At 41.0% G+C, this 19,023-nt stretch overlaps 1 protein-coding gene across 2 annotated transcripts in view; it reads right to left on the reverse strand.

Annotated features, from left to right (window-relative positions):
* Window positions 1-19,023, reverse strand: part of tpk1 (thiamin pyrophosphokinase 1) — a 68,356-nt gene that overhangs the window by 40,826 nt on the left and 8,507 nt on the right. For both annotated transcript variants that reach the window (XM_062379520.1, XM_062379521.1), the window contains exon 4: window positions 10,579-10,648. In XM_062379520.1, the coding sequence (XP_062235504.1) occupies window positions 10,579-10,648 (70 nt within the window). The remainder of the gene's footprint in view (window positions 1-10,578; window positions 10,649-19,023) is intronic.

Genomic DNA, 19,023 nt, shown 5'->3' on the forward strand with positions numbered 1-19,023 from the left:
ATCATTTGATAAATACTGTGCATCAATTATAGGAATGGACATTCATAGCTCCTAAACAACAGGAATACAGTAAAGATTTCCTCTCTCTCAAACGCACACAAACAAACACAGAGACAGAGCATGAAGTCATAGGAGCATCAGTTTGATTTCAACAGGTCACAGTGAAATTTGATATTTTGCTTTTGCATATACTGTTATCGGTGAAATGAAGCAATAAAAATCATATGTTTATAGAAATCTATTCAGACATGGGAACTAAAGGAGAGAATACTATGTGTTCAAATATGGAAGGTAAAATAGTTAATTTTTCCCCGCAGATTTTTATATCCAATTCTTTTATAATAATAATAATAATAATAATAATAACTTAATGAACAGTTATACTTAAATTCTGAAAGCTTTACAAATTATAAAAAAGAAAAATCCTTAGGATGTATTTAACTTTGAAATTTTGGGGTAAAATGGCTTGTGACTTATAAGATTGACCTCCCAAAAAACAAAGCTAACTGAAGGAAGACAGAATATTAATTGTTAGCAACATAAACCCCCCCAAAAATATGATGTTATCACACCAAATTAAGAGGATTAAAACTGGAAATTAAACTGTGCAGGAGGTTCTTGATCATGTGTATATGCAGGCTTTGCATTCTTATTCCTCTGTGTATTTCATTCAATCATATAAAAATGTGTTTAAACCTACATTCTCGTGGTTTAGGAATAACAAAGGTCTGTTGAAGGTATCAGTGAAAAGAGCCAGAAATATACCAGCCACCAGCGAGTGGAACTTTCCTGTCAGAGGAAGACGGACAGCTCTCTGTTTATTCCATTTGTGTGTGTGTGTGTGTTTATGTGTAAGGAGCGGGACCACTCAGGGATGCGGTAGCTGCTATCTAAAGGCATTAACAGGTCTGACATTACGATTTCACGGTTGGTTGGGTCGCGTGTTTGTGTGGGTTATATCCTGTGTGTGTGCACCACAGAAAGAAGCAAGAGCGACGTTCCGGTCGGTTGAGGAAAGAGATACAGACGGATTATTCCCTCCCTCCGCCCTCGGTGTTGCCATTTACACCATCGAGTTACAGCAAGACAAACAGAACGGGAATTGTGTGCAATCCGTTGCCACAGACACATTGCAACCCGAGTGCTGAGTTCATAGTTGTGTCTGCCAGAAACACTATCATAAATCTTTGTCTTAAATTGACTTTCACCTGACGTTTTTTGTCACACCTGCTTGAATCCTTGTTTCTTATAACTGTATCTTCCACCCAGATGAAGGATTTTGGCAGGGGCTATGACTGTGTGAAAACACTTGTGTCACCCGAAACCTCCAAAAGCCAGATTTTCACGGTGACAACACCATCTGTAAGGACTATGAACAACTTCATAGAGTAAATTCAAAGAGAGCCAAGCTGGAGGTGGATAACTTGCGGCTTTTGGATGCTCTTCAGAAGAAAGACCCTCTTTTCTCCAGTTTTTGGGTTGTGGCATCTGAGCAGTCTGAACAGATTGCCTACTTCAAGGCAAACATGCAGGACACTTGTGTGAGATCCCTCCACTTGTCCCTGTGCTTCCTCCAGCTGTTAACTTAATCATCTTGGGCTAGGGGATCTTTGAACAGGGCGGCCTCACCACCTCACCTAGGCTTTTCAAATATTCTGAAGACGTTACGGTCCACCCAGCCAGCTCGCCCTGATGTGGAGCCCCCTCAGAAGACCAGCCTCTTCTGACACTGGAGTTTTCCCTCAGCGTTACACTGTAAAGCCAAACAAATAACCCTCGCTCGTCTGGAGACCCCCATATCTCACCGCAGGCTCCTGAAAGAGGAAGTGGCCAGCAGCTTCATCAAATGCTCACTGTGATGCAATTAATCCCCTTGATACTGGTTTACTTCTTTACCTCAAAAGGTTTTCTGTTCCTGACCAAGACTTTGCAGAGCAGTATGGGAAATGCTGTGGATATCAAGAAAAGCTTTCTTAGTTGGAACTGAAGATGACCACTATTACTGTAATTGAATGTACCGACTGCAATAGTTCAGGTTGAACAGTTGTTATGATTAGATATTTTAATTATCACTTAGACGATGCCTCATGTAACTTGGCTGCTGCCCCTCCAAGTTTTTTACAATTAATTTAAATGAGCAGATGAGCCTGTATTTGTTAATCAGGATTGCCTTCTCTTTCTTTGTGGATTAGATAAGAGCAGATTTAGAATCACCCCCTTCTTAAAACCCTTTTCCTGTTTCTCCAACTCAGTCATTTACATTTGACCTCTGTTTGGCATTTCCCTGCAAGATCTGATTGAGTTTAAGGGCAGTACGTGAACGTCCTTCAGACCTGCAGACATTTCACCTACTTCCTTGCTTTAAAATATAGGGGGTGGTTCTATTATTCAATCCTGGTGTCTGTCATAGACTGCTCCCTGCAATCTTGTTGTGTCCCAGCTCATTTTAAACATCCCATCCCAAAAGGCCCATGTCTAAGCTGCCTTTTATCTCACAAGTTTTAGAGGAAGTTGTTGACAGTTTACTGCCATTTTGACACCAAACAACATATTCTGATCTGCCTTCCATGAGAAGCATTGCACTGAAACCGCTTTTCTTCAAGTCTCTTATGACATAACGATGTCTTCTGATGTGGGTGAATGCTCTGCTTTTGAGCTGCTGGATCTTTTGATACTGTAGATGACAGCATCCTGATCAAAAGGCTAGGCAGTGAGATGCTGTCTTTGATTCCACTGGAATGGTTCTTATGTTATCTCTCTTAGTGGAGCTATTCTATGTCACTTGGTCACTATATGTCTGCTGCCTTGCCAGTGGTATGCCCCAGAGTTCTATCTTGGGCCATTTACAATTTGTTCTGTTTCTGCTTCCCTTAAAATCATATTATTAGCTAATTTAAAGGCATTTCTTACGACTACCAAAAGTCTGAGGATTGTCTGACTGCCATGAAGGACTGGATGATAATTGTTAAAGCTAAATGAAGATTAAAAAATAAAAATTGTATTATATCTTATCTTCTCCTTCAAAAACTGTTTTATTGTTATGCATGAAGAGACTAAAACACGGCCCTATAACTGAGCTAGTAAAAATGTGTCTATATTCACACTTACAATAAATGAAATGTGCACACATACATATATAATATGCAGGTACAGATGTAGACTTTCCCCCTTCTTATAATACAGGACACCAATATTGCATATCTGTTCAGATATAGCCTTCATGTGACAGATGGGATGCGACGTGACACTGGGGCTCATCCTAGCTATACACACACGCGCACATCCTTTCTGACCTGTGTGCACGACTCCACCGGATGATAGTAATTGACAAGGCGAGAGATTCTAAATTCTGCACTTGTGTCTTTGTGCGTGAGCGTAAATGCTGCTTCTGTCGCTGTGTCTGTGTGCTGCGTGTCTGACAGTCTTCACTTCCACGATAATATTAACTGACACTTTAATTTGGATAGGAAATGGAGCATTTTACCACCAGTTTGTCTGCATATCATGTGAAGGGTTGGCTGTGTGACCTTGGCCTGTGTTTGTGTGTGTGTGTGTGTATCAACCTCCCTGTCTCCCCCTCTCTTCATCTGATTTGCCTGCTTTGTTCTCCTCTACTGCAAACCCACACTTCTCCTTCCCACGTTTTTTTTTCCTTTACACCTTATTCTGATCTCAACTGCCAGCAATATTTTCTTTAGTATGTAATTAGGCCAACTTCCCCTCATCTAACCGCGTCGTTATGAGAAAAAATCTCCTCCCCAATATATTATTATAACCCTTTTCATCTCCATTTCCCTTCAAAATAAGAAGGGATATGACCACTTACTACAACAAACAGTTGTTTTGTTTGTATTCTCTCTCTCTCTCTCTCATATCCTTCATCATTTCCTGAATCACAACACGACGACCCCTCCTCTCTCCCTCTCCAGGAGTATGGCTCTGATTACTCATCTCACCTCCCAATCAGAAAAGGAGAGCCAGTGCAAAGGCGGAGGAATCATTTTGAATGACATCCTAAATGAGTACAGACTGTATGGACGTCTAATAAATTCCTCTGAGAAAAACAAAGTTGCCATGTAATAATAATCTTTATTTACGACTACTGTTTCATGTGAGCTGAAGCAAACCTTCCAAAAAAATTGTGATTTTCTATATTTAATTTCTGTCAATAAACCTCCCCTAAATTCTACATGCTTACCTTTCAAGTACAGAGGGACTACAGATTAGAATACAACCATATGAATACCTTCTGGGTTGTATTTCGGATAAAACAGATCACAAATGAAAGCAGGTCAGATTGTCTTCTATGTAATATTAAAAATAATGTGAGTCATTAGTTTGCAGATGACAGTGATACGACTGCAGTTCCACAAACGTGGGTATAAAAACCAACCAATCCTTGCTCCCAGAGATTTAATAATCCCACTGCAACAAAGTTTATAATCAACAAAACCACAAGGGACAAATGTGAGCTTGCACACATGCTGATGCACATGTGTCTTTAGCGCACCCACACATCTTTATTGAAACAATTGAAAAGAAGCACCTGGTTGCACGTGTATGACTGTGAAAACATGTGTGCTTGTGCCTGTAGAGCCTCTCTTTATTTGTGTGTTTCACCAGTGTCTAATCCCAAAGTTAATCAGCTAGTTGCCTGCAGGCCCTCGGAGTAATAACCAGACAGAGTCATAAATCCACTGTGCATCTCTTATCCACAAACCACAAACATACACTAAGTGTATTAACTCTCCGCACTGAGGGCTACTTGGTGTACTAAACAGAGAGAGTGAGAGGGATGGAAAGAGGTAATTGTAATTTTAATGAGCCTAAACGGTTGCAACTCCAATAAAATTGACTTAACAAAAACTCATGATAGCATGTGTAAAAACAAAAGTGTGAAGCCCTCACATTAAAAGGAAAAGGCCCAGTTCCCTGTGCTCATCAACTTGGCTCAGCGTTTCAATTTCCAAACCAGCGCAATAAACACATAGGGGATTTTTTTCAAATCAGACTATAATAGACTAACTCCACCTGGAGTGTAGCAGCAAAGCAAGTGTGAGAGAGAAGGTATCTTGGCTGATGAAAACAAGAGGGTCTGTGAGCTACTTGACTAAAGACAGTACAGTGAGGGGAAATAAAAGGAAATCAGTTATAGAAGCTAATTATCATAGAATTTGCCAACAGAAGATGCAACACATTAATAACCTATTTAAAAAAGGACTGTTAAAGTAACAACCGAGCAAATCACTTTGATTCATGTTGAGTGTGTTGTGAAGAAACACATATTTCAGCACTGAAAGCAGTGAGAAGGAAGGAGCTGTTAGTTACCAGTCATCAGCTGAGTCTCATAAACCCCCGCTTGGTTTAATTTGCAGTGTAATCCTCTTAATTGCTCGCCTGTGATCCTGTTTTTTAAGTCATACATTTCTTGATATACCAAGCCGTTAAACAGCTGTGTGAATTTGATCGTATTTGTGTAGACGGAATTCTAATGGCATATTGACAGTAGCTTATTCTCTGAATAATTACGAGCCAACATAAAAAGACATTTTGCGCATCCAGCACATTCTCATTCCACTATTCCGTCAGTTACAGTGAACTTCAAAGTGTTTTAAGGAGATTGCACACCCAATGGTAGGAATGTAGCTAGTGATAGCTGATTATAGAGAATAAGACTTGTTGTGTGATGTAGCCTATACACAGTCTATAATTTATGACTTTCAATATTAGTGGCAGGTTATAATATTCCATTGTGATTTGGGGGTACCTGGTCTTCATATACAAAATTGGTAAATTGCAATAAAAGAAAAAGAGAGTTCCACACAGTTACAGCGTGCAATTGAGGCATAGCTACATTTTCCTCAATATGACAGACGTCTGTTACTTTGCCAAAATTGTGCTTTAGTGCATTTGAAATTCGGCTCTACTGTAATACTAATAACAAAGCCTATAAAAATAATAGTTTCCTTCATTCATTAAGCCCAGAAATGTCAAAATGGCTAATATGGTGATTTTGACATTCCCATAAATGGTAAAGTGGTCTCTATTGGACACCACTGTATTTCAACAAAGTTTATTATACAATCATATTATTAATAGCAAATATATCAGCCTGAGAAATCTTTGCTGACCTTATCTGCATTACATGTCATCTACAACTCACGGGGGTTCTATGAAACACTGACCTCTTTAAATAATAAATGTCCTTTTAATAAGACTATACTATAAATAACTGAACATAAAAAATGAAGTGTGTGGCACGAATAGATAAGAGAAATCAAATTAATTCAAAACAGAAAGAGAAACTGTCAGAGTCATCACTTCGCCACCAAGTCTTTAGTAAGTAAGACATAAAAAGTTTTGCTCTGAAAAACTTAATTCGCAGGGGGGAAGATAATTCTGTATCTTTTCCAAAGCAATATGCACACAATCACATGCTGACACAACTATGCTCGGAAGCACACGTGCTTTGACGAGTGAGTGTGTTGGTGTGTGAACGCTGTTTCTCTCACATGTTTGCCTCTTCCTCTAACTCGGCAATCCCACACACAGCTGCAGGTTTTATAAATTCTCCTTTGTCCAATTACCTCTGCCCACATTCAGTCTCTTTTCCCTCCTCATTCGTCCATATTATTCTCATTTTCTCAGAGGAGTCGATTTGATGCAAAAATTTGACGAAATACAATTTTCATTTAACAAAAAAGAATGGCACTGGGTCTGAGGCACAGGGGAGCCATAGGGTGTGAGATATCTAAAGGAGCCCACATAAAAGTGAATAATAAGAATTACTGTTAACAAGTGTCCCTTGATATATTTAAATTGTTTCCTGATAAACATGGATAAAACACAAGCTGCAATATAGTTTAGGGCATCTTTTACGATTTCAAGCAGATTGAACAGTGAACGCAGTAAGAAAAAGGAAGAAACTATGTTATATTGTCATATCAGGCATATCTGAGTAAAACAGTAATTAGTAGAATACATTTGACTCACAGCAGATGAGAAGCTGTATGAATTCCTGATGTTGACTTAGCAACAGCTGAATAAAACATTATTTCAGTGCATATAGTTATTAAATTAATCATAATCTTTGAGAAATGCACATTAACCTGAGCTCACAACCCGCACTGGGATTTGGTATTTGGTTATTGCTTCCTGAAAATCTGCCTTCATCTGAGTAGCTACTGGCTGACTGTACCAAATTTCCCATTTCAAACTAGAGGAATTTAATCAAATGTGCAGTATCTGCACATACAGTATATGGATGCATGTCAATGATGAATATTTTTTCCTGTCTGGTGGTTATAGAAAAGCATGAGAAGAAGAGCACACTAATTATAAAAGGCACAATTGTTGAACAATTTCCCTCAAGAAAATAATAGTAGTGCTGGAGTAAATCGCCCTGAGATTTATAAGATAAATGCCATCTAAACATCACAAAAGTAGAACAGAAAGAATCAATGATGTAAGCTTGCCTTACCAACTTTTAAAGATCACTAACATCAAACCAGAATCGATGTATGTATTCCAAACCCAGCCTGTCAAGTTGCAGAAATATGGACACAATCTCTGTTTTTTAATTATGGCCAGAAATGTGCTTGCTCTTTGTGGGAAGCGTAAGGTTCGTAAGTGTCTAAAGATAATGTATTTTATGATTTGGAGCCATTCAAATAAAAATTCCATTAAATTGAAAGGTGTTGTTTTTTCCGAACATCACAATGTCCCAGTCTAGTTGACTTAATATTTTTTGGATATAGAGTGTAATCCCTTTGTTTATCATAATAAACATTTGTGTGAACTGGTTGTGCGTTTCTGACCTTTGTGGGAATTTTGTGACCTTTGCCTGGATTAAAGGCAATGTTAGTGCAGATTATGAAGGAATTCTCTTGAGGCGTTCTTGAGATGTTGTGACCACGTCAGACTGAGTTTCCCTACAGACAAATGGACCGCCTTGATTTTCTCAATAAAATCAGACATAATTCAAACTTTCACTGGCACGGTTGCAGCGGATGTGGTCAAAGTGATGACAGCGCAAAGACTGTGGGGCACTTTTGCTGGCTTCCCCTTTTCAAACTGGATCTTAAAAGCCAACATGTTCCCCTGCAGTGAGGCAGCATAAGTTTGGGGGGTACTAATCCTTTCAAGAGTCTGTTGATGTGTAATCTGCAGTTTAAAGGCAGAGTGCTCTCTGCACTGCGTGAATTCAACAAAAACAAGATATCCCAGTTTTGGTATTTTGAATTGGAATTTTAAACTCTGTGATCTGCGCTGGAAAAGCTGTTTCCCTGATAGCTTTAAGTCCATGTTCCGATGTGTATAACATCCTTTTCAGGCCATACTAAATTATTGAACACAAACTACACTGACCTCCCAGTTAATCATTCCTCATGCAATGGTTGCAACTGCTTCTCTTTGGTGAGTCATCTGATGTCAGATGGTAGTGCTGATGCTACTCACTGCTCGTTTGGTACCACGCACGGCTTGCAACAACAGTCATTTGGCTCCTCCCTCTCATCACACCCAACAGTAATCCCAGTTGTCTCCACCCAGACTTTGACCTTACAGGAATACAGCCATGAGGACAAGTTGGTGTTCCATCTAATATGTTATTCTGTTATTTTCTATATTATTTTTGTATTGATTCATTCTGTTGGGGGAGATTGTCTCATGGGCTGAGTTTGGCCTGGAGGTTCCCAACCCCTGCACTAAAATGTACACCCACACAAATACACAGATACCGGCTACTACAGAACATACAGACTCAGCTCGTCTCTTACGTCTTGATATCATCCATCTTTTTTAATTATCTATTCTCTTGTTTTTTTATTGCTGTGCATTTCTCTCATACTCTATTTGATCACATGGGATTGTTGCTGCTGCTGTCTTGGCTCCAGTACTGTTTAAATTTCATAAAAAGTGGCTGTGATTGATCACTTGTATCTTCCTCTCACGTCCACCCGTCCTCTCCCTCTTTGTAGTCCATTAGTTATGGTAATGTTAGGTTAAATACATCTTAACTTGCTGGTGATTAATTTACACATCCTCACATGATGATTTTTACCCCCCCTCTGCTCCTTTTTCCTCCGTTACCCATCCTCCCTGTGTGTATACTTTTCCGGGACAGATGCGGTTGGGTGGGGCTAAAGGGGAGGTCTGGCTGTCGGCTCCACTGTGCAGGCTGCTGACAGAGCTCGAACTGAAAGGTCAGAAGATGAATCTGCTGTGTCACGCAGACAGAAATAAGAGCGATGCCTCTGTGGGCAGGGATAACATGCTCAAACTCACAGAGATGACGGAGATGCACGACCTGCTGCAAAATACAACAAAAGAACAACAACACCGACTCAGAAAACCTGTTTGTGTCACAAAAGTAGGGAGGACCACACACTGACCTCATCTTAAAAAAAACTACTGTAAGTCACACTACTTGCAGATTCCTAACTTGATCCCAGTTCTAACTTTTGCTGTGAAGCCTGTATCAACAAACATAGCCGACTAACATTACTGTAAGAAAACAATAGTTGTTGATTAACTATGTGGTCAGAACTAAAGACTGACTCATTTATCGGTCGGTGGTTTATATTTGAGCCTTTCACGGACCTATTTTGATTGTCTTTGCTGATATGTGTCATAAAAATGATTTTTTTCTCATTTATTTATAACTATTTTTATTTGTAGGGATTTATCTTTTAGAGAACAGCATCTTAGGATCATTGAGTTTAGGGAGTTTAGCCATAAAGTGTTTAACTGTTTTCACTTTCGAAAGGTTTTCTGTTTCAATATCATCTAGTGATAACAGTGTTATTGTTTCGCAGTCAAAGCACTGACTAATCCTTTAAAGTGTGTGGCAATACACAATTTCAAGGACTTCAGCTTTAGACCTTAACATTTTGGAGTAGAATACGTTTCCCCTTTGACAAAGTGTGAATGGCACTTAGCAAAAATATCCACGCCTCCCATGTCTACAACTTCAAATTGTTGTTATACTGATAGAATTGAAAGATCATGCACATAGACAAATACAAAAACACGTGCGCGCGCACACACACACACACACACACACACACACACACACACACACACACACACACACACACACACACACACACACACACACACACACACACACACACACACACACACACACACACACACACACACACACACACACACACATACACACTTTCATAACATTCACACCTTGGCAAAAAACACACTCATGCTCACACTTTGGTGTTAATGTGAAAGCCTCAACAACTCAGGGAACCAGTGAACCCCAGATCCATCTGTCTCCAGACAGCAGTCCTCCATTAGCCACACACATAGTACTTTGTTAGAGACACACACACAATGGTTATACACAATAACACACAATGGAGGGTGCACGGAAAAAAACATTCACACACACACACACACACTGCCACCAGAGAGACAGAGAGCTTCACGATGATGCAGTCACTTATTTTGGTCAAATCCAAAGCGTTTTTTTCTGAATTTTATCGTCTCTTTTCCCGGAGAACGACACATCAGTGACAACACAAATTAACGAATGCAAATGCGAACACAAGACAGACTCACCTGCCACGTTCTCCAGCGGTGATGTTATAAAGGTGATTGGCAGCTCCATCAGCACATGCCCTCAAGAGAGCTGGAGAGAGACAGAGCGACAGAGTGACACTTTGGTCTGTGGAAATGAAAGCAATTAGTTTCAAATGAGTACAACACCTCCTTTCATTGAGGTGGGACATTTCCACTTTTTTACAAGGTAGTGTCGTGTGTGTGATCCAGTTCGGTCTGGTTTAAACAATGTGAAGCGTGACAGTGAGCTGGTTTCCACTGCTGCAGAGGTGAGTTTGGGGAAAAGGAGTCCTCTTTACTTTGTGCATCATCGCCTGCCTGGTGGCATGAAGGTGCGATTTTCTCCTCGCTTGGATATGACACACCATACTTTGTTAACAAATTAATGAAGAAGTGTGACCTGCAATTCATATGTGCAGTTAGAAGGATTTACAAAGAACTGATTCTGAGAGCTTCGTACAGTCAGAGGTGGTTGTCCTTGGAGCGGTATCACACAAGTTACATCTTTCGGGTGCAATTTTTTATACAGACGCTGTGTGCTCTCTAAATTCTCTTAATTCAATGGACATTTTGACTTTTTTGTGTCCTGGTGAGGACACAGGAAAGTACACATATGAACAAAACAATGCACCGCACTGACTTTGGGTGTTTTTCACAACTGAAGGTCTGTCCCAAGGTTTGTGTCTTTGTTACATTGTTTACATCTGATCCGCTTTTGGTTTCACATCGGTATTCAGGGAGCGCACTTGAGACTTTCGCATGAAATACGTGGGCTGTGTCTACGGATACTTGACATCGATTGGGCTGTAGACTTTCCTGCGTCTATCGTCAGCCTGTTGTCTTTCTGTTTGAATGGAGGAAATAAGGAACTGATTGAATTTGCAGTGATGTTATTTCAGGTGCAGTAGTCCACGCTAGTTCGAATGAGTCACATGAACGACCTTCTCATTCAAACTTCGGACTAAATTGTGGTGCGTTGATCCAGACTGTGGTTAGAGGCACGTCTCACACCAGTCATTTTGGTTGGGACGTACCATATTACTGTGCGCTAATAAATTCAATATCACAATCATTACAAAAGCTTTAGTTTGTGGTGCTGTTGAGCAGTAAAGTATTGTATACAGACTTATTTCTGATATTTTGCCGATCCTCATTGATTTGAAAAGAGGGGACGAAATAATAGAAACCCCTATAAACACGACACAGTGCGATTCAAGTGCTCAACAAACTACCAAAAGTATCATTCAAATGAATCAGCAACTCTGTGACAACGTTTCAACAAAAGCTGAACAATGAAACCTGTCGTGTTAGGCTGCATTAACATTAACTGTGTGTTCCCAACTTGTCAGAGCACAGAGGGAACCACAGAAACTGATTAAGGAAGAAGGAAAACCATAACCGTGAGTAATTTAAACACAGCGCCGGATTGGACGTGAACATCAGCCTATATTTATTTTTCTTCAAACAGTCCCGGCACAAATGGAAAGAGTTTGAACAAGGACAAATATTTATTAGAAAGAGAATACCTCTCTCCCATAGGAAACAAAACAAATCACGCAGACAGGTGAGGCATTATGGTGAGAAAAGGGATTGACAGTTCAGAGGCAAAGGAAAGAGCACTTATCTTCCTAGCCTTTAAAAGACAGACAAATGAGGCAGTGATTTGCCATTCTTAAAATGGCATTCAAGTTCCTCGGAAATTAGATGCAAACTATTTGCAAATGTATGCTCTTTCGTGGCCTCCATTCTATTCAAATTGAGCAGCCTATTTTTTAAGAGCCCTTTTCTGTTTGGGGCTGTTGTGGAGCACACGGGGGAAAAACTTCAAAGAGTCAGCTCTGTTTTTTTTCAACTTGAACCGAGTTTAAAACTAACTAAAGCTTGCACCAAGAGACGGGTAACAATTGAACGCCTGTTTGGTTTTCGATGCTCGTTCTGGAAGGCTTTCATCCACGCGTCAGTTTCCAAAGACCACCGTCCGAGAGTGCACGTGCTTCTGTGCAAGTTGTTGATTTGGTTGCCTGCATAGATATTACCATTTGTTTGATTATTAGGGAAAAAACATCAATACGTTTTAATTGTGCCGACCAAACTCACCCTGATTGTCAAAAACATTTTGCATTTGACTTTAAGTTTACGTTTAAGTCGATTGTATCAGGTCATATCGGACTTTATTAATTTCTCCCTCTCCAATACACATGATACAGTACAGAAAGGACCCTGTTCATCTGTTACTTATACTTAACAATGCTGTTCCCTCCATTCATCCAATGTAATCCCACTATGCATGACTCTGTGTCAGTAATGGTTTCGTAACCATGGCATTCAAAATGCAGTGTGATGATGAAATCCTGCATCACCCATTGTAAATATAACGTATTCCAATTGTATCAGCTCCCATCAAATCCACTTGGGGATGTTCTTCTACCTCATGACACTTATTAGTATTATTATGATATTTTCAACTAAATGATTTCATTCAACAACAACTGTAGTTAATTGAAAATGGTGTCAGCAATAGCCAGCTGGGGTGCAGCAGGAGTAAAGCACACTATGCATGAACACTCTCACTCACTCACTACATTACAGGAAAAAATAAATAGAAAGCTTCTGTGATGAAAATATTTGTTTCTAATTAGACTTGATGGAGAGAAATGACGATTCTTTCACGGAGAGGAATCGTACTAAATCGAACTACCCTTGGCTTCAGTGCTCAAAAGGTGAGAGAATGCAGAAGCATTTGAATTGATGTAAATAACACATAACACACATAACACTTACATTCAAGGTAGTGCTTTTATCCAGCACCCGTGCCACCCGCTGTTTATGCTTTGGCATCAAAACAAGATTGGAATGTAAATGACTCATTATCTCTATCAGAGTGCAAAGGCTGTGGAAGTCTTCGAATAACAACTTCTGGAAAAACAGAGAAACTCTCATTTAAGCTTAGTAGACACGACTGTGAAGGTATCAGTCATTATTTGTGTATGAGGGACACACACACTGAATAATTTTCATACTTGTTACTTCTCTCCATTTTCTCTGTTTGCATGGTCTACCATCCACACACACACACACACACACACACACACGCACACACACAGATGCAGCTCCAGGAAATCTGATGCGATTACACGCAGTGTGACACAAAATCTTTCCATGTGAGGTTTGTCCTTGCCAATGCTTGTTTTATAAGCATTAGGACCCTTCCAGTGCTGTATGGAAGCCAGGGATCACTTTCAATATTGCTTTTCCTTTGCACTGTAATGTTCCTGTTAAATTATGTCATGGTTTTCTGCAGTGGTTTATACTGGAGCCTCCTACCTTGGCTAAAATAAAAAAAGCTCTATGCTAATGCTAGATCAAAAAAAAATTGGTGCTAAATCCCACAACAGAGGCGGTGCAGTATAGGAATTTGGCCGCTATTACATATAAACAAATACAATGTTTTTTTGCTTTAGTGCAATTTTGGTGACAACAATACATTTTATTTTCAGTGTTTCTCATCAACATGCACTTCTTGTGTGCATTCTTGAGGTCAAACTAGCTTATCATACATTTTTAATTATACACGAGATCTACGTGGTCCAGTGGTTAGCTCTCTATGGCCTCGCAGCAGGCATGATAATCATGCAGGGGCACAACACAGAATAATGCGGGACCCACATGGAGTGCATTGGTCCACAGATGGTCCTTATGACAATCAGACCAAGATGTTGCAATGTTGGGGACAGAAAAAACAGCTGGACATGTGCTGATATTAGATTTGTCAATTTGTTTACCCATAGTTTACCCAACAAATGTGCAATCCCTGTATCCTGTATTATATGAATCAATACCCCCCCCCCCCTTGTGTTAGGGTTATTGATTGGCTCGCTTTAGTAGTCTTCCTGTCTGCATGTCAAATAGTAAACAATTTGATTCTCCTTTTATTTCAAGGCTGCTCTTCTTGACAAAAAAACATTTACACGCCTCAAAATTCACACAGCTGAGGCTCTTTCAAAAGTTTTTCTTCAGTCTCCATCTTTCTAGATTCCCAAAAGTCCCATTTGTGTTCATCACTGTATAAAGCAAAAGTGAGGAAACCTAACTTGAGGAAACACAATGTCTGCATCTGCTCTCCATTCACACACAGCGAAGACACAATTACTGTCGTTCTCCGACTGAAAACAAAGAGTTGTCGGCTATTTGAAGCGCGCCACGATTCCGATGCGAAGGCTTAACCGACTCCCTCATCTCCTCGCTCACCTCGGATTATTTCAGTTTGACAAACGCGACAGGGACTCGCACGCGTAGACATGACGGTATGAATGGCGACGACGATCTGATGCGAGCCGAGCGGGGCCAGCAGAAAGTGTCTGAGGAGACGACCTTTTAAATCAACTAGCTATCATAATCCCTTCCTGCAGGGCCTGCAATGAAACATGTCATTTCGGAGCTTTCGCTATTATTTTTATCATCTCTGTCACTGCTGAATATGATGGAGAAAAGGTGCATGGAGACATTCATGCACACACACACACACACACACACACACACACACACACACACACACACACACACACACACACACACACACACACACACACACACACACACACACATACACATACACTGCTGTGCGGGGTATTCCACTGAATGCCAGTATTGATGAGGTTAGCAATGAGTGTTAATACCTGTCAGGTTGGGGCTTTGGTGCAGTGCAGGAGAGGGCAAACGGTCATGAAGAGCGCTGAAAAGATTATTATCCCCATTAAGATGCCGTGACGCCACTCCGCCATCCATCAGTCCACCCCCCCCCCCCCCCCCCCCCCGTCAGCCTGTCTCCAGGTTCCTCCTGCTCTCTACACCTCGCCTTGAATTTGATTGATTTCCTGCACAAACATTTTATTTCTCTCCAGGCCCCTCTTACTCTTTACTCTTCCGCTCCGTCCTTCCCTTTGTTATTCTGGGCGGCAGAATTTTACACAATTTCACTCTTTTCTCCTCCACTGACGGCCCCGATCGAATTTGCCTTTTAGCTCTTTTCAGATTTCTATCCACCCGTCCTCCGAAAACGTCTGTCTTCAAATACTCGATACGGCTATTAGCTCTGAAATGTGTGCTTAAATTTAGTATACCAAGTGTGTGTGTGTGCGCGCGTGTGTATGCGTGTGTTAGGGTTGTGTGTTTATCCAACCAGCCTTGATCGCAAAGCTGATACTCGACTGACGAGGGTGATGTTCACAAACTTCAGCTTCGGCAAGCTGCTCCGCATCAACAAATGATGAAATGAGGCACTTGTAGTAAACACGGGACAGTTTTTCCCCCCGTTGTTGTCTTGGAGAGAGAGTCTCCTCCGCTGATTGCTTTATTGAACTGCTTGTTTGTGTCTTTTCACCGGGAGTAGCTAATAAACGAGTAACCGATTGAGTGATCAAGTGAGTGACTAGGTGTGGAAGTGGGGGACCGATGGACTTGATGAGTGAGCGGATGCGTGAGTGAGATCAGCAGCTTGATCCCACTTCACAACACCGCACTTGGCACCTGTGAATGAGCCTCACTTTGATCGGCGTTGCGCTCTCCCAGCCCACATTGCTCCTCTGCCTCCCTGCTGCTCCACTTCTCCCACAGATGATGAGGGGGCCCAGGGGCACCACATCACAGGACCTGAGAGCACCGTGCGCATGTTTGTGTGCGGATGTCTGTGTCTGTCAGGGTGGAGACCTTGGCTCGGGGGCCTCCAGGCGAACAACCATCCGGAGAGTGACACGCTACTCAGACACGCGCGGCGACATCTGTTTATCCAATAAACAACATCAAAATTACATGGCGAATCAAGCGAGGGGGGTGATAGACATGCTATGAGAGTGTTTAACATCAAACTGTGGGAGACATGAAATCTGTCATTCAAGCCCAATCATCCTCCTGTCAAATACGTTCTTCAAGTGCAATGGGCACTGCCGCCGAGAGCAAAACTGATCTGAGCTTTCACATTTCTGACTTCCTCACCCGAGCAGTGTCCCTTTAGCTCGTGGCACTTCAGAAACTGCCCAGGTTCTCTCTGAAACTATTTCATAAGTCGCCTTGTCTAAATGTGGGCAAATGGCCAAATCTGCCCTCTGACAGAGAACATCTGATATTGCCGAATCTTGCTGCTGGTTTGTTAGTTCCTGTTCCTGTTCTGCTGGTGAATATTGGATGTGATAGCAAAAAATGAGACAATCAGCAAAAGGACATGCAAAAGCCCCATAATTAATTTATGTAAAGTGTAATCCCTAACCCACTTTGGAGAGTTGACCAGATTATCAATCTGCAGACTTTGTCGAGGGCGAGCTACAATCAACCGGGCGTAAAAAGAATCTATTTCGCGCCTAATATGATGCAGGACAGGGGTGAACAGACAATTTAAACAGAACATTGGAAATCTGTCCTCAGTTTAGGTATTGTTTATTGCTTGCACTAAAAATAGAAGTGGGTTTTCCAATGCATTTCAAATCAAATTACAGCTGCTATTTTCTCCAGGAAAAAGCAATGTGATTTTTTATAGTATCGCTGAGAATCTATAGAAAACGGGCCTTTCCCTTTTAGTCTGGGTGTGCGGTGTGAGACTGATGAGATTTAGCATCAATCCAGACGTTCTCTTTACATTAAACACGTATTGCGTTCATTTTGATGAATGTTGTATGTGTTTTTCTTTCTTTAAATTATATTTTCCCCCTTTATAGAGTATACAGAAGCCAACCTTTTGGCGTAAAATCAGATGAGGAAATTGCTCTATCAAATGTCATTAAATATTTTTTCTTTAGCGAAAAGCCACGACCCAAGAGAGCAGCATGCATCTGACTGAGTGGCTGCTGTACAGTGGAAAATGGCTCAGGTGCCTTCTGGCTTTTGATAAGATATAAAAGCAGTCTTCATTAAAATTCAACCTAATGTGATTTAAAGCACAAGTTTGCCATCGAAGTTCCTCCGCGAAGTTACAGAGGAGTTCTTTTCATACGTTTGTGTGAGATCTTTTTTTGGCTGTTACATGTTGAGAACGACTGATTGCAGACAAAAGTTTTACCTCCGTCCTTGATAATTTGAATTTGTGCTTAACACTTGAGTTAGTTTCAAGTTTTTCTTGTCTGGTGAGGCACTCTTGCTGATTATTTTACACAACTAAAGAACTAAAACAAATGTAGGACACACATTGTCTGCTTTAAAGTTTCAAACTCGGCTGTGGGTGTTTAATACATCACAGCCAGGGAGCTGCAATGCATCGTCACGTCTCATAAGCGACACCTCGTTTTTTTTTCTCAATAAGCCTTTTGTGAAAGTTTTTTCTGAATTTCCCTGAATTTCTGTTCCTCTTTCACTCTGATTAAGGGCCCTGGCTTATTCATGAAGCAGATGAAAACCAAATCCATTTTTATATCCTCTAGTTAACGCCTGCAGAAAGAAAAAAGAAAGGAGATGCAGCTCTAATCTTTCCTGGGGACTTTCTAGTTTCACAAACTGCCAGCAAGCTTGTGACCGGCATCTTCAACAATAATCAGCGCCCTCGGGCATGGAGCTGCTGAAGTGGAACCCCACAGAAGGGTTGTACATCCAGGTTCCCAGGACTGCATCCAGGTTCCCAGGACTGTACAGTACTTCCTATATGTTCATGTCTCAGCCTATCATTTATCCCCATTGCTAAAGAACCGCAAGAGGCCTCATAGATGTAGGCAGCAGATCTGAGTCAGTAGTGAAGGTAGATTTGTTAAGGGTTGACCGTTGTATCCATGTCCTGTCGGCTGAGTGTTGGGTACTTGATCAAGTCACACACTTTTGTTCCATTCATACTAAAATGAGGGCTTTCGAACCCATGCATAACTGATGCCACATTCCAATCCGTTGGTAGCACCTGTAGCATGAGCAGTGGACACAGTCAGGGATGTTACATATTTTGGAGTGGCCATCCTTGCCACCTAGAAACTTAACTTAATAATTATGCAAATCATGGTTAAACAGGAGAAATAGGAGGCCGACTTAGTTTTTCTGTAAAATGAGCTTCTTGAAATGTAAATAATATTAAAAAAATATGCAAATGTAGGTTTTTCGCTCATTAAAATCCCAAATTTGAACAATGTCATCACTAATAATGACTAACTATTCCCGCTGTGTCCATCCATGCATGTCGGCGCTGCCCTAAAACCATAATTGTTTTAACTTTACACCACATGGGTTTTTTAAAAGCATGTAAACCCACCAAAAGAGATAATTGACTCTATTCCCATTGCCGGTAGAGGAATTTGTCTTTCTGTTAATCTCCATGTTCAACATCACAAACCCACAGAAATCAGAGGTGCTCTCTCACCTCGCTTTCTGCCTATGGGCTGAATCAGCCAAATCACCAAGACGTCTCGTTTCAATCACCGCCGATGGGACCTGCGTCTACTGCGGAGTCATTTGACCGTGGGAGGGAATTCAGGTCTCATC

Source organism: Platichthys flesus, chromosome 21, assembly GCF_949316205.1.
Source record: "Platichthys flesus chromosome 21, fPlaFle2.1, whole genome shotgun sequence".
Lineage (NCBI taxonomy): Eukaryota > Metazoa > Chordata > Actinopteri > Pleuronectiformes > Pleuronectidae > Platichthys > Platichthys flesus.